Below are 17,434 nucleotides of genomic sequence, written 5' to 3' on the forward strand. Positions count from 1 at the left end.
AAATCAGCTCGATCCATCTTCCTTCACTGTTGCTGACAAAAGGGGAGAGGAACTGGAGCTTAAATAACTTGCCCCTTCTCTTGATGCACTCGCTCTGTGTAGCAGGAACTGACTGTGCCAGCTGGAAGGGGAGGCAGAAGCAACTGCACATTCAGCACAGGCTCACAAGTTGGTGGTGCACAGACCAGCCATTAATTTTTAAATTAATAAATAATTCTTTTCTTGGCTCTTTGCGACCCCCCCGGGATGACTTCATGACCCCCACATTGGGAACTACTGCACTTTTTTTCTGGGTCTTCAGTCATGAGCCTGGCAGAGAGGACTCAGAGCCAAGTGGGGAGGCTTGAGGGCCCCCCAATTAGTGTAGTGATGGGTCGAGGGAGATATGGCGTTGTGAGGACTTGCCAGGTAAGGGGAACGTGGCCCAGGCAGTTAATGGCTGTGCCTTGTTCCGGTCCTCCCCACACCCGCAGGTTTGTTGGTTGCCCTATCAGCCAGCTCGCAGGCCTCCGGATGCTGCTGCTAAATGCCAGATCGGTGCATAATAAGATCTTCCTCATTCACGATTTAATTGTGGATGAGGCAGCCGATCTGGCATGTATAACCGAGACCTGGGTGAGTGAGCATGGGGGAGTCAGCCTCTCCAAGCTATGTCCACCAGGGAACCTGGTCCAGCATCAGGGTAGACCTGAGGGTCGAGGGGGGGGGTTGCTGTGGTCTATAGGAGCTCCATCTTCCTCTGCAGGCACCCTGTCCATGTGACTACTGGTCTGGAGTTTTTGTACCTTGTGTTGGGTCAGCAGGACAGACTGGGGATTCTGTTGATGTACTGCCCACCCCGCTGCCCAACAGACTCCCTAGCTGAGCTGACGGAGGTGGTCTCGGGTGTACTGTTGAGATCCCCCAGACTGCTGGTTCTGGGGGATGTCAACATCCATGCTGAGGCCACCTTATCTGGGCCAGCTCAGGATTTCATGGTCTCCATGACAACCATGGGACTGTCCCAATATGCCATTGGCCCATACTTGGTTTTTGCAACTGGACATGGAGTTGGTGATCTGAATGCCTTACATCAGTCCCTCTGTCATGGACAGATCACTTAGACTTACAGCGGCTTTTTCCCTCTGCAAGGGTGGGGGACCTATTAAGTTGGTCCGCCCCCAGAGACTAATGGATCCGGATGGTTTCCAAAGGGCTCTGGGGAGTTTTCCGGCTGATAGGGCTGGCGCTCCTGTCGAAACCCTGGTTGAACTGTGGAACACAGAAATGACCCGGGCGGTTGACATGATTGCTCCTGAGTGCCCTCTCCTGTGTAGAGCTCGTATGGCTCCATGGTATACCCCAGAGCTGAGAGCGATGAAACAATATAGGAGACGGCTTGAGTGCAGATGGAGGAGAACTCCTAGTGGATGCAATTATACACTGGTAAGTGCCTATGGTAAGCTGTATTTAAGGGCAGTGAGGGTGGCAAAAAACCAATATTTTGCTGCCACTATCGAATCATCAATCTGCCGCCCTGCGGAGCTCTTCAGAATTGTCAGGGGGCTAATTACACTCTGGCCCCAGGGACATGGTAGAACCATCTGAGGCCCGCTGTAATGAATTTGCTAGGCACTTCCAGGATAAAATCTTTAGCATCCTCCACGACTTAGATTCCAGTGTTATAGCAGGTGAATCAAGCGAGGTATCCAGAGCACAGCCTTGTCCCGATTTCTTGGATGAGTTTCAGTTGGTGCAACTTGAGGACGTTGACAAGGTGCTTGGACAGGTTTGTGCAACCACTTCTGTGCTGGATCCTTGCCCTTCTTGGCTAATAAAAGCTAGCAGGGATGGAACAGCCGGCTGGGCCAGGGAAGTTATTAATGCCTCTCTGCGAGAGGGGGTGGTCCCTGGCTGCCTGAAAGAGACAGTAGTGAGACCACTCCTGAAGAGACCCTACCTGGACCCAGAAAATCTTAATAACTATAGGCTGGTAGCAAATGTTCCATTCCTGGGCAAGGTCCTGGGACGAGTGGTGGCAGGCCAGCTCCAGACACTCTTGGATGAGACCGATTATCTGGATCCATTTCAGTCGGGTTTCAGGCCTGGTTTTGGCATGGAAACAGCCTTGGTCGCCCTATATGATGACTTTTGTCGGGAGAGAGACAGGGAGAGTGTGACTCTGTTGATTCTCCTTGATCTCTCAGCAGCTTTCGATACCATCGACCATGGTATCCTTCTGGGAAGACTGGCTGAGTTGGGAGTGGGAGGTACTGCATTGCAGTGGTTCCGCTCCTACTTGGCAGGTCGCCTCCAGAAGGTGGTGCTTGGGGAACATTGCTCACCACCCTGGACTCTCCAGTATGGGGTTCTGCAGGGGTCAGTTCTGTCCCCCATGCTGTTCAACATCTCCATGAAACCATGGGGTGCAGTCATCCGGAGCTTTGGAGTGTGTTGTCATCAGTATGCTGATGGCACGCAACTCTATTTCTCCTTTTCATCTTCTTCAGGTGAGGCTGTCAACGTGCTGAACCAGTGCCTGGCTGCAACAATGGACTGGATGAGGGCTAATAAACTGAGGCTCAATCCAGACAAGACTGAGATGCTGCTAGTGGGTGGTTCTTCTGACCGGATGGTGGATGTCCAACCTGTCCTGCATGGGGTTGCACTCCCCCTAAAGGAGCAGGTTCGTAGCTTGGGGGTTCTCCTAGAACCATCTCTGTCACTTGAGGCTCAGGTAGCCTCAGTGGCACGGAGTGCCTTCTACCAACTTTGGTTGGTAGCCCAACTACGTCCCTATCTGGACAGGGATAACCTGGCTTCAGTTGTCCATGCTCTGGTAACCTCCAAATTAGATTACTGCAATGCACTCCACGTGGGGCTGCCTTTGAAGACGGTTCGGAAACTGCAGCTTGTGCAAAATGCAGGGGCCAGATTGGTAACAGGGACCAGACGGTCCAAACATATAAAACCGATTCTGGCCCACTTGCATTGGCTGCCTGTAATTTCTGAGCTCAATTCAAGGTGCTGGTTTTGACCTATAAAGCCTTACACGGCTTGGGACCACAATACCTGGTGGAATGCCTCTCCTGATACGAACCCACCCGTACACTATGGTCAAGATCAAAGGCCCTCCTCCGGGTGCCTAATCCAAGGGAAGCTCGAAGGGTGGCAACAAGGGAGAGGGCCTTCTCAGTGGTGGCACCCAAATTATGGAATGATCTATCTGACAAGGTGCACCTGGCGCCAACACTGTTATCTTTTTGGCACCAGGTCAAGACTTTCCTCTTCTCCCAGGCATTTTAGCTTGTGTTTTAAATTGTTTTTATATTGTTTTAAATTTTAAAATTGTGTTTTAAATTGTTTTTAAAATATATGTTTTAAATTGTGTATTTGTTTTAATGTTTTTGATTGCTGTAAACTGCCCAGAGAGCTTCGGCTATGGGGCGGTATACAAGTGCAATAAATAAATAAACAAGCCCCTGAAACATAAAACATTTAATTAGTTAATATAGGCCAAATGTTAGTCAATATACTTCCAACAGATTAAAGATTAAACGTTGTCATTAATTCACACAGATCCTAACAAAAACCTAGAGACACACATATAAGTTCTCCTACTCATCTCAAACATGAAGAGCTGCTATCTATGAAAGGTTTTCAGTTTTCAGCTTGGTCAGAGAGCAAGTGTAGCACGATCAAAAATATATATGACAACATGGAAATTACCAGTTCATGTTTCAGGCTTAGCTATAGCCTTAATCCAAGTCTCATTCTCAGCATCTATTCTGTGAAATCATAGAATAGTAGAGTTGGAAGGGGCCTACAAACCCATCAAGTCCAACTCTCTGCTCAATGCAGGAATCCAGATCAAAGCATTCCCGACAGATAGCTGTCCAGCTGCCTCTTGAATGCCTCCAGTGTCAGAAAGCCCACTACTTCTCTAGGTAATTGGTTCCATTGTCGTATGGCTCTAGCAGTTAGGAAGTTTTTCCTGATGTCCAGTCGAAATCTGGCTTCCTGCAACTTGAGCCCATTATTCCGTGTCCTGCACTCTGGGACGATCAAGAAGAGATCTCGGCCCTCCTCTATATGACAACCTTTCATGTACTTGAAGAGTGCTATCATATCTCCCCTCAGTCTTTTCTTCTCCTGGCTAAACATGCCCACACTGGACTAAACTACTGGTTTGATGCAAGGACTGGAATAAATGTAAGAAAATGAGCATTGAAGAAAACATGATATACAATTATTGATTAGTATTTTGAAGATTCAATACAAATAACCCAACAGACAATTACAGTTACCAGAAATCCTTCTCCGCTATAGCAAATGCCGTCATTTCTAAATTGACGTCCCACAGGCTGCCAATCACAGTGAAAGGTTTTTGCTGAGGTCTTTCACTTTTTGGTTGATCTGCTGATATTTCCCAGTTGAGACTCTGAGACCATCTTTTAAGAATACAGCAGGCCCCCGCTTATATGACGGGTTAGGGACCAGGCCGCCGCCGTAAAGCGGAACCCATAGATTATAATGGGGCCATCGCGCAAAAATGACGTGGAAATGTCACAAAATCGGCTTTAAAAGGGGCAATTTCCTGCTGCCGCATTAGCGGAACGCCGGAATGCGAAGCGCCGGTAAGCAGGGCCCTACTGTACCAATTGTGATTATATGCTCAGGTTCTGCAGCACTAAATTTTATTATTTAATTTATTTATTAAATGTATATCCCACTCTTCCTTCCAGGAGCCCATATCCCAATAAAAAACATGTATAAATAATACATGCACAACATGTATTCATACAGCATTACTAAATGCACAACATCTGTTTCTGAAGACCAATGATGGCCTAACCTATACATCTTTGTCCATTTCTGTGCCATTGTCATCCCCTTTGTCTTCTCTTCTTCAAACTGAACGTACCAATCCTTTCAGCTTTTCCTCACAGGACACATTTCCATATTCCTTACCACTTCATGGCCCTACTCTAATGACCCATTCCAATTTGTTTACATCCTTCTGAAACTGCAGTGCCTAAAACTAGACATAGTACTCCAGATGAGGTTAGAATAAAACGCAACTATTGCATCTCAGGACTTGGGAGCTATGATTCAATTGAAAAAATGAAATGGACTGCCTTCAAGTCAATCCCAACTTATGGGGACCCTATGAACAGGGTTTTCATGGTAAGCAGTATTCAGAGGTGGTTTATCATTTCTGTCCTCTGAAGCTGAGAGGCAGTGACTGCCCCAAGGTCACCCAGTGAGCTTCATGGCTGTGTGGGGATTTGAACCCTTGTCTCCCAGGTTGTAGTCCAACACTCTAACCACTACACCACACTGGCTCTCAGTGATTCAATTAAAGCAGCCTAAAGATTACATCAGCCTTTTTTGCAGCCTCATCACAGTGCCAACTTTTTTAGCTTGTGAGCAAATGCAATCCTGAGGTCCTTTCCACATGCATTATCAAGCCACACATCCCACATCCTATACCTGTTTGGTTTTATTTTGCTTAAAAGCAGAACTCTGTCTCTTAGATTTCATTGTCAATTTCAGCTCATTCTATCAAGGTCATGTTACATTTTATTCCTGATCTATCCCTCCCAGTTAGGTCACCAGCAAATGTAATGCATACAGAGAGAAATCACCATTTATTTACCGAGTTCTGTCCCATCTCCAACTACATAAAAAAGTAGGAGAAAAGTGTTGTTGCTTGGTCCAATAAATCTACACAACCAATTAAGCTTAAATTAGAAAAAAAACCACTAATGTAGAAGTGCTTTCTTACTGAAACGTTTCCCAACAGAATCATTTACTAAGATGTATGGTCCTGTCAGAAGAATATGAATTTTATGCTAATGCAATAATTGGATTCTCAAATAAATTATAACGTTTAAACTAAATCATACTGCTGAAAAGAATAATGAAATTGTCACTTAACTCCAATTATCCTGAAAAAACCATATTAATATGCAGCTTCTTAAGACTACAATTCTACACACTTGTACTAGGCAGCGTGATCCACTGTACTCAGTGGGACTTATTGACTGGATACAGACATCATGCCAAACCATTTTTAACATTTTTATTTTTTGCACTACATGAACAAGCCTACATTCCTTCCAGGCTTGCACACTCTCCCCTCCTCCCCCACATAGCCAAGAGGTGTAGTTTGGAAGCTTTTAGTTCTACTTTTATTGAAGTTCAACTAGTGTAGTGTAGTGGTTATGGTGCTGGACTATGACCTGGGAGACCAAGGTTTGAATCCCCACACAGCCATGAAGCTCACTGGGTGACCTTGGGCCAGTCACTGCCTCTCCGCCTCAGGGGAAGGCAATGGTAAACCACCTCTGAATACTGCTTACCATGAAAACCCTATTCATAGGGTGGCCATAAGTCGGGATCGACTTGAACGCAGGCCATTTCCATTTCACAGCTTGCTGCATCATCCAAACCAGGAAATGCAGTTACCATTAGCTACGATTTGTTTAAACAATTCAGCTTCATAAATCACAATTTCAAGTTGGCTTATTTTAAAGTAACTCTAGTTAATGTTAACCACTATGTTCGAGTTCAAAGAAAAAGGAGGAATGCACAAACCTGGAAACAGGCTTAGCTCATTTACACACCACTAAAACAGGGTTAGAATTACATTAACAGGATCAGGCTACATGTTGCCCAAAATTCCTACCACAAACTCACAAGGGAAAAAACAACTTGAGCCAACAGACACAGAAGGTCAAGTGGCATTTGATTTAACAAATAAGGGGAAGTTCATATAGTTTTTCTTCTATTCAAAGCTGCATACATTTGTTTGGAAGAGCAAACATAATGATGCATATGGAAACAAGACAAAGACACACATGAGATGTGATGCAGGTATGTTTGATCAATGTATTTCTACTATAACATTCATCAAAAAATTCAAACCTCCCTAAACTATCCAGTTAGGTCAAAATGCAGATGTTAAATACTTTGAATTCATTACAAAATTTGGATGTAATCTAATTAAATATGCGAGACCAAACCATCAGAATTTTAGATATATCTGAATCAATCAGAAGTATACCAAGTTTATCAAGCTTTGATTCAAGTATAGCAATGAGACCCAAACCATTTTGGTAGCTAAAAAACAGCCTGAAATCTTAGAAGATGCACTCCTGTATTTGAGATGTGCTGCCGAAGGGGCTATGGCATAGACCTGCTTTAGAGGCTCAGCACTCTACTGGCAGAATGGCCAAAACAGGCAGCACTGTGGGTGGCACAAAGTGATATGGGGTGCTTTATTTTTTTTTTCCCCTGCAGAAAACAATTATTTCATAAGTTCATAAGTAACAATGAATGGTTGCCCACTGCAAATACATTAGAGAAAATTGGCAGTTCCAAGTTTTTAGCTTTGTTTACTAAATACAAGTAAAATAAATGTGATAAATTAGATCATTCCCTAGGGCATCAGAAAAAAATGCAATGCAAATTAAGAGTAATTTGCATAGGATCTTTCCCACAAAAAACTCCACATCAGTGGTGGCACACGGATGGAGCATACTTAAATCCTCCTCCCTATTCTCCTCCAGATGATGACCCTACTAACACTGGAAAGGGGAAAAAATTGAATAATCATCACACCAGTGACTGCCCCAATAATTTTGTCACTACCTAAGGGTGTACCTTAGCATCTCCAAGATCACACCAATACCAATATGGGACTATGTCACTTTGGCCTTATGTTGTGACACTTAAGAGAACTCTTGGCAATGGGAATAACAAAGAAAGAACACTGTACAAAAAAGCAGCACTACCCAGAAAGCCTTCTGACCTCATAACACACATAGGAACTTGGGCACATTGAACATTTCTATGCTTACAACCCAAACAGGTACTTTGCCTTGGGACTCCAGATACAAACACCCAAAAGCAACTTGTACTTCATTCTGACAATCAGGGATGCCAGGACAGGACATGGCCCCACTCTAATGACCCATTCGAACAATACATCAGGGCTCTCTTGCAACAAAGTATAATTGCTGCAGTATGTCCCATGTCTCTCCCCTTACCTTACTCCTGGCCATTTGTACATACTGTGTCTTTCCTAAACTGTGGTGCTCTAACACTTGCCCCCCCCCAGCAGGGAGCAGCATCAGCCACAAAGGGAAAACACTCATTCCCTTTGCTCTGTTGGCAAAGGCCAGGCACTCCATTCCAACCACTGTCACTGCTGGCCAAACACTCATGAGTGCTTTTTGCCTTGCAAGATCATAACCCAGATACAGTAGGGCCCCACTTATACGGTGGGTTAGGGACCAGGCCGTAAAGCAGAAATCACCGTAAAGCGGAACCCATAGACTATAATGGGGCCGTCGCGTGAAAATGTCACAAAATGCTGCAAAATCGGCTTTAAAAAGGGGAATTTCCCGCCACCGCAATAGCGGAATGCCGGAATGCGAAGCGCCAGTAAGCGGGGCCCTACTGTACATAGAACAGAATAACCCACTGCAGACACGAGAGTACCACTATCACCCTAAGGAGTATATTATATATTTTAAAAGATTATACCCCACCTTTCACCATCTAGGTCTTAAAGCATTTGATTTTATATCTGCAACACCTTTACTTCCACTTTTCCCCTTTCAGCCAAAGCATATTTCGAACACCTTTCTACTCAGCATCTTGCCATACCTCCAACAAACAAACTAGTTCAAGGTTCCCCCACACTAGTTCCTGTTTGCTGACTTTTCTTGTAGCCTTTTACACTTCTTGTTGCTCCTCCCACAGAGATGTGTTAGGTCTTTCTTCCCCAGGCACCAAATAAATTCACCTCAAACATTCTTCTTAACTAGAATAATTTACGCTATTTTCAAAACAAAGTCACTATGTTCCCGAAGTTATGTGGCATCTCTGTGCAGGGCTCTGGAGTTGGTACACCAAACCTCCGACTCCGACTCCTCTATTTTTCTACTGTCCGACTCCACCCAAAATTGCTTCCAACTCCACAGCCCTGGAAAGGGCTGTAAATGTCTTTTTAAGTTGGAAGCTCTCATAGCAGCATTTTTATCGCTGCCTGAATATGCGCTGATCTTGGCATCACAGCATTTGTCTTCATCTGGGTCCTGTGTCATACACTGACACACAAAATGTTTTCCATCTTGAGTTATGGTGAAATGCTCAATTACAGCTGACTTCATGGGAAGCTTCTTTGACATTTTGAATTTATATTTTAAAAAATTTGTCGATCAGCCGGAGTCTGAGTCCATACATTTCTACCGACCCCAACTCCACCCAAAATTGCTTCCGACTCCGACTCCACAGCCCTGTCCCTGTGGCTGGTATTTCTATGAATTCTGAAAAGTCACACATTAAGCCACACAGATGCTTCCGTGAGATACACCACCTTCTCAATGTCTTCCAAATAACACAGTACAGATCAATTTGTAGTGTATTCCCTTCCCCGCAATCATCAGGTGTACACGATACAAGGTACATCAGGACTTCATCTTCTAATAGATCTTTAAGACATACATTAAGTAAACCTGTCTCCCTTTTAAACATGTTCCCCCTGTAAGCCTCAGTCCTTCAGTGTAACAAAACTTAACAGAAGAACTTTCTTATTTACCATCACCACTTCTTTAGTTGCCATGTCTCTTCTGTACACCGTTTTGTTATGTCTATCCTTCTTCAGGTTACCAATCCATATAATACAGTCCCTTCTAGCCAACGGATTAACACCACACAGCAGACAGTTAAACTATGGAATTCACTCCGACAGGAGGTAGCGAAAGCCACCAACTTGGATGGCTTTAAAAGATTAGACAAATTCATGGAGGATAAGGCTATCCATGGCTACTAGCCATGATGGCTATGCTCTCCCTCCGCAGACTTGAGACAGTATGTTTCTGAAAAACAGTTTCTGGAAACCTCAGGAGGGGAGAGTACCGTTGTACTCAGGTCCTGCTTGTGGGCTTCCCAGCATCTGGTAGGGTACTGTGAGAAGAGGAAGCTGGCCTACATGGATCTTTGGCCTGATTCAATAGGCTTTTCTTAGATTCTTAATACCACACAGGTTCCACAAGAAGCACCCAGCCATGATACCCATCTTCCCTAAAACACTCCCAACAGTTTAAAGTGTTGCTGCCATGTAAAGCACACAGCTCACCAAATTAGGTTATGCGCGCCAGAACAGTTCCTGAAGGCAAGACTCCAACACTGCAGGAACACAAAGCAAAACGTGGCCTTCCTACTGGCCAATTCATGGCACCTCCAAAAGCCTACACCTCTTTCCAATCTCACTCACCCTCTCAACTCCTACAAAGCAGGCCTTTAAACACACCCTTATACAAATGGTACAGTCCTACACGCGTTCCCGTCTCCCCCACACATCCCTAACACTCTTCGTAAAGAGAACTTGGGGCGGGGGCAGAGAGAGAAAATTTCAACCTCAACCCACAAAAACCTCTCCACCAAAACAAAAAACGCCCCCTCCAAGTTCCCTGTAGAACTGGCCCTCCTCTCCATTCTTCGTCCATAACACACTGCCCCACCCAGTTCCAAAATTATCTTCTCAACTCTCTCCTCGCCTATCCGTTCGTCCCTTCTGCTCCTCTAGCATTTCACAAGAACAAAACAAAACGTAAAAACGGGCACACGCCCCCGTCAAACACAAAACACAACTGCTCAGATCAAAAAAGAACCCACCCGTTCAAACGTCCTCAGAAGCACCATACTGACTCCGTCCAACCAACCAACCAACCACCACACCCACACAGACGTTCGTCTTTCTTTTCTCTTCTTCACCCCCCTCCTTTCTCCTCCCCCCCGGATGGCTTCCTCGCCTCCAGCAGCGCGGGGCTGCCGAACAGGCCTTGTCCTCTACAACACAAAGGGAAGGCCATAGGGGGAAGGCCATAGGGGGAGGGCGGGGACGTGCGTTCAGCCACCAGCCAAGCCCGCAGCAGCTGCAGCGACTTCTTTCTCCCCACTTTCCCGAGTATGAAACAATAGAACGTGGGTGAGCGCCCGCGTAGGGCAGGGAGACAACGGCGGGAGGCGCGAAGGGGGGTTGAAAATTACCCTCTCGCTCCTCCCTCAATCGAGCGCGCGCGCTCTCCCCCTCCGTTCCATTCCCCCCCCGGCAGAATACTCACGGGCTGGTATACTGGCGGAGCTACTCCCTGTAACGGACACGAAGAGGGGGGCCCTTCCTCCTCCTGGAACACCCTTACCTATAATTACCCAACCGCCCCCTCGCCTTCCCACCGCCCCCTCCACCTCCGCCGCCGTGGTCCCTCCCCCTCCTCCACCGCCGCCGTGAGGAAGACTCACAACAACATGGCGAGTGAAAGAGAGAAAGAGAGGGACGGACATACACAGCAGCAACGGCGGCGCAACCCACGAGGACGCATGCGCACTGCCGACCCATCCGCGAACGCCGGGAAAAGGGGCAGGCTGGTGGGGTTGACAGGAAAGGAAGGAGGGCGTGTATGTGTAGCCGCGTGCGTCCCCCCCCGCGCGCACGCGTCCCCTTCCTCTTCCTCCCCTCTCCAACGTGCGGTACGAGCTTTGCGCGTGCGTACATGCAAATGGTGGAAAAAAAACATCTCTCAAACAAAGCCAATGCCCGTATAAACCAAAGAGGAGAGAGTCTTAATGATTCGTTGCTTAGACTTCTGGTTCCCAGTTGCAGTCGATAGAATTCCCAAGAGCCGTGTGAACACAACTAGTGTGAAAACTCAAATAAAGCTTACACAAGTTTTCAGTACAACCTATTGAAATAATCATGCCCTCTGCCCCCAAAACAATGCATTATGGGGCAAGATCGGCATAAGAGGTCAGCATCCTTGTGCACCTGCTAAGACCATGCCCCGGCAGAGACCCCAATGACAACCCTTGAAGCCTCCTCGTATTGTTCCTCCCTCCTGCCACTGCCTGTTCGTCTGCCCTGTTTATCTGTCTAAAACGAGGGCGGGGGGACTTGCGGCTCCCAACTGCCTGTGGTCAGGGATAACAGCAGTTGTAGTAGTCCAATAACATCTGGGCCACTCGATTCCCACCCCTTACCTAAAACGTTTATGTCTACTCTAGAACTATGTTCTCAGTGCTGCTTACAAGAGACTTTTTTAAAAAACATGCAAAATGCATACAGTAAAGCAATAAAACTTGGAGAAGGGCTGTAGCTCAGTGGTGGAGCACCTGCTTTGCATGCAGAAGATCCCAGGTCCAATACCTGGCATCTCCAGGTAGGACTGGATATGTTCCCTCCCTAAAGCCCTAGAGAGCCACTGCCAGTCAGTGTTGACAATAACGAACAAAGATGGCTCCTGTGGTCTGACGTGATAATACAGCTTCCTATGTTTGTATGCTCCTAAAACATAAAAACAGGCATTGTTGAGATAAAACTAATTTAAAAGAGGACCAAATTAAATGCACTGGGTAGGGGAAATCATTTAGATTTTTATTATGGTATTTTGATTCCTAGCCCACCCCTCATCAGACTGGTTACAGTATAAAACATAGCAATAATAAATCCTAGAGCACATTAAATAAAAAAAAATTAAAAAGCCACAACATAAACCTAATAAGAGGAGATCTGATACACAATTAATTTAAGTTGCGGCTGGTCTCAGTTACATGATTCCACTGAAAGACTAGAAGAAACTGGTGCTGAAAGGAAACAGCATTAGCATCAGTCTTACCCTCAGAGGGGAGGGCATTTCACAGTCAAGATGCCACCACAGAAAAGGCCATATTCCATGTTCTCATGAAGTGAACTTCACCCAACTGGGACAATGACAAGGGCCTCTTTCACAGATCATAACGCATGGGAAGGCTGGGATAGAGAAAGGCAATTCTTCAAGTGTTTGAATCCCAACTAATCAGTTGTTTGGGGCTCAGGTTGTTGTAAATATTGAAATCATGTATTGTACTCTATGCTTCTTGGAGAAAGGGTAGGTTAATGGGGGGATATATGTTTAAGCACTATTGCATACATGAATGAGGAACCTGCCATAGAGTGCTCCCGTTTGTGGTTCTGGCCAGTTTGCCACATCCTTTTCCAAGATACTCCATTCTATTTCCCCTTCCAGTGTTCTGCTTTTTCACCTCCAACATTCAACCAATATTCCATGGCCACTGAACATGTTCAGTCCTTACTGAGCTGTTTTGGGGGGGGTCCTTCTTTTAGGGTCCTTTTTCTTTTGTGGGGATGTAGGGAGTTATGTGGGGTGGTATGGAGGTGTATGCTTGTCTGGGGTCTGGAGTGTGTGTCAGGGTGTGTGGCATTGTAGGTGTTTGTGTGCATATTCATGCCACACACACATACATTTTCATGCTCTGGTCTGATGCCAGATCCCACAGAGAAGACAGCTCCAGAGTTGCAGGTCCACAGATAGTTCTAATAGTGCAATTCACTACATGTCTACTCAAAAGTAAGCTCTATTGGATTCAATAGAACTTATTTCCAGGTAAGTGTGTATTGGATGTCAGCCTAAGTAAGCAACTTGCTTCAACACAAATTGAGAAGAGACTCAGCCTTTTAAAGTCCCCCCCCCTCCGACTTTCTTTCAGGCTCCGCCCCTTCGTGGCTAACTTTAGATTCTTAAAAGGCCAATCCTCTGGCCTGAAGATGGGCATTCCTCCCCTGTTTCTTAGCCTCTTGCCTGGTGTGTTCCCTCTTGACTGATGAGGTCCTGTGGGAAGCATTTAGTTCCTTAGGGGAAGGTGTGCATGAGAGTCTGGGCTCTGCCCCAACAGATGCGGGAGATTTTTCTGAGGGCTTATGTTAATCAGCCACAAGCTCAGTGCCCTCCTGATCTCCAGCAGCAGGCTCAGACTCCTGCACTTGGTCTGGCTCCTTAACTGGAGATTCTGTGGCCTCTGTCTTGATTACTGTGGAACTCTGGGATCATGGCACTCTTTGGACTAATGTAGCTGCCTAACAGCCAGCTCAGATACCTGTTGCAGATTCTTAGGGGAGGTGACCTGTATAATAACACAGGTGTGGGGAACCTTTGGCCTTCCAGATGTTGCTGAATAATAACTTCCAACACCTCTGGCCATCAGCCATACTTGCAGCTGGACTCTGGAGTCATGATATGTGTCTGTGTATTGGGTTGTAGAGGGAGAGGGTGTGGTGTGGTTGCAGTGGGAGGGGGTGAGGTTGCAGTTGTGTGTATATATGTGTGTGTGTGGTTGTGGACTGTGGTTCCCCCATAACAGTTTCTCAAGTATCCAAATATATCCATAGGCCCAAAAGGCTGGCAACCTGTTGTCCAGCTCCAGCCACTGTATTACACGATCATATTCCATAGTTAAAGGAATAAGCATTGCACATAGCATCCACTAGGTGGACCTCTCTACAAACGCTGGAGATGTGAAGGCCTGGGGAGGGAAAAAGGAAAGAAAGGGTTTCCCCTGTTTGTTTTTCTTCAATTTTTTGGAAAAACAAAACAAAACAAAAAAGGTTTTGTGGGGGAAAGGGGGGACTGTTTTTTCTTCTTCAATTTCTCTGTCCCCCCCCCCCCGGCCTTCACATCTTAACACTGAAATTCTGAAAAATGTTTGCTTCAAGGTTGAAAATGTGCATGCACCATTTTATCTTGCCAATAGTTGCTGCCATAGGCTTTAATAGGCAGGAAGGAAACCCTTAATAATTTTTGTATAACTGCTCTTCCTGAACAAGCCTGAATAAAGTACATCAGTAATTTTCACCAAAATTGGAAAGAAATATTTGGTATGTAATGTCTGTATAAAAATGGCAGTAAAGAAAGGTCAATGGGCAGCCAGTAATCAACTATTGTGTCCTGTCAGCGCAAGGATTTCTGCTTGCACAATGGAAATTTTCCTCACTCTCCTTCCCACCGTGCATGCCCTGTGCCCTCCCCAAATCTGCTGCAGAGGGTTAGGGGAACTCCTAGAACAAATTAGGGAGCATGGCGGGGGTGGGGGGAAGAATGTTCTGTTGCGCAAGCAGAAATCTTTGCAGCTGACTGAATATTCTCTTAGTGCTACACTGAATTCCACCCAGAGTGTTAATTTTCAGTTCTTTTTAACTCTCTGTACTTGTGGCCATTTTTAATGTGAAATTTGGCACATTAGTAGACCTCATCAGATAGATCATGTGCACCAAGCTTCAAGTTATTAGCTCAACAGATGTCATTTTTATAGAACGTTGAGACTTATAATGGTAGAATCTGTTTTTGCTACTCGTTTTAACTCAGGGTTGGGGAATCTGCGGTTGTCCAGATGTTCTGTGGTTGTCCAGATGTTGTTGGACTACAACTCCTGTCATCTTTAACTTTTTGTCATGTTGGCTAGGGCTGTAAGAGTTGGAGTCCAATAACTTCTGGAAAGCCACAAGTTCTTTTTTAACAAAAGGGGCACTCCTGTTGCCCCTTTAATTTGATGGCATATATGACACTTGTATATCTCACATACTCAAAATACTCACATTTTATAAACAGGTAAATGGTTTACTGGTTATGAACCAGTAAAACAGGTTGTTTTACTGTTTAAAGACCAGTAGACAGCAACTGGTGATTAGTTCAAAAGGAGTTTACTCACAACCATCCAGCCCTAGATCCTCTACATAATCTACCAATGTGATGTTTTTCACAGAAATAGCTGCTTTCAGAAATGGGAGTTGCCTTACTTTTTAGGTTTTTGTTTGTGCGTTGTGTTCATTTAAAAGGCACAAAAGATCATATGCAAATTATAATCGCACATAATCTACCGCCTTCATTAAGAGCCATCATGAAATGCTTATAATACCTATGGAAAATGATAGCCTACACTCTCCCCATGGTACTCCCCTTCTCCCCCAAGATGAAAATAGGATAGGTTATATTAGAATTGACAGCCACAAGAATTACCATCACTATTGCATCTAAATGAAACATAATAAATATGTGTAGGTTAGGCACACTGATCCAGAGTGGCCTAATTCAGAACCTTTGTTGCTTTGGTAACTCTTTATAATGACATACTTTATTAAATGTTATGGCACTTTCAGACGGAGATTGGGGTGTTCAGGCACCAAACAGTATATTCCCCAGGAATTGAAATGGAGATAAGGAATGAATTTTCATGGGGGCTGGGAGATGACTTGGTGAATGTGGGCTCAGGCTATATGGACCTCATAGTAAAATTTGAAAAACAGCTGACAATCAGGATAATTTCATTAGATTTAACTTGTGTTTAGCTACATGCATCCTTCTACTTTTCTTATCAGAATTTTACACAACTCTGTTTTAAATAAAGAAACACTTCTTTAATGTAGTATGTTCATTTTTGGTTGCTTCTTGTATGTCCAGTCCTTCAGTTCATAAACTTGGTTCATTTGCATGATCAGGCAGAAGTTGATCTTTGAGAACATAATTCACATTTCTGTCTATGATCACATCTACACCATACATTTAAAGCACATTGCTTTCCCCAAAGAATCCTGGGAACTGCAGTTTGTTGATGGTGCTGCTGGGAACTGTAGCTGTGTGAGGGGTAAACTACAGTTTCCAGGATTCTTTGGGGGACGCCATGCACTCTAAATGTGTTTTAAATGTATGGTGTGGATGTGATTCTTAATAGTGGTTCTCAATTCTAGGAATGTCTGTCCTTATATAGCCAACATGGCATGAAGGATCACATGGCTGGCTGACTATAATGCTAAACAGGAGCACTTCATGCACAACAACATTTTGTTGCAAGTCCCACTCATCTGTTACGATAGTGAACATGAACATAGGCTGCAAGCCTCTGGGAGTAAGGTCCAGATTGCCTGTTGAATAAATGCTGGAGTATAATGGGGCCTTTTGCAAAAGAATCTCAATGCCCTGTTACAAACATTTTAATGGCTGATCATTTGCTGAGAAAGATAAGTTGTGTGCACTTACCTGGGAGCAAGCTGCACTGAACATTGTGGAGCTTACGTCTGAGTAAACATGTTTAGGATCAGCCTGAATGTTAGGAACATAAGAAGCTGCCTATACCATCAGATTATTTGTCCCTCTAAGCAAGTATTATCTGTTCTGACTAGCAGCAGGGGCGTCACTACCAGGGTACGGAGGGTGCGGACTGCACCCGGGTGACACCCTGAGGGGGGTGACACCCAGAGCCACCCTGCGCCGTTGGCCAGCAAAGGAGCCGAGAAGCGCTCCGGGTCGGCGCAGACAACTCCTCGGAGGTGGGTGGGCAAGACTGACAGCAGGCGCCCGCTCGCTGGCGGTGAAGCCGGGACGGGCCTTCCACCAGCAGCCTGGAGCGCATGGTGGGTGCGTGCGTGCGCGCAAGACCAGCCACCCCCGTCCATGCACCTGGGAGGGTGCGCGCCGGAGGTCCGCACCCCCCGCAATCCTGCTAGTGATGCCACTGACTAGCAGGGTCTCAGGCTAAGGTTTTTCACATCACCTACTATTCTATCTTGTTAGCTGGAGATAGCAGAGGTTGAACATGGAACCTTTGCCATGAAAAG

At 45.5% G+C, this 17,434-nt stretch overlaps 1 protein-coding gene across 18 annotated transcripts in view; it reads right to left on the reverse strand.

The window, feature by feature from the left end:
- The window catches only part of PUM2 (pumilio RNA binding family member 2), a 107,781-nt gene extending 96,338 nt beyond the window's left edge, over positions 1-11,443 (reverse strand). For 6 of the 18 annotated variants that reach the window (XM_061622663.1, XM_061622666.1, XM_061622664.1 and 3 more), the window contains exon 1: positions 11,340-11,443. In XM_061622663.1, the coding sequence (XP_061478647.1) occupies positions 11,340-11,375 (36 nt within the window). In that variant the 5' untranslated portion in view covers positions 11,376-11,443. Of the gene's footprint in view, positions 1-10,668; positions 10,915-11,117; positions 11,236-11,295 lie in introns of those variants that run through there. The other 12 variants (XM_061622677.1, XM_061622673.1, XM_061622672.1 and 9 more) reach the window with 5 other exon arrangements.
- Positions 11,444-17,434: the final 5,991 nt, after the last annotated feature.

The sequence above is a fragment of the Rhineura floridana genome, chromosome 4 (assembly GCF_030035675.1).
Source record: "Rhineura floridana isolate rRhiFlo1 chromosome 4, rRhiFlo1.hap2, whole genome shotgun sequence".
In the NCBI taxonomy this organism is placed as follows: domain Eukaryota; kingdom Metazoa; phylum Chordata; class Lepidosauria; order Squamata; family Rhineuridae; genus Rhineura; species Rhineura floridana.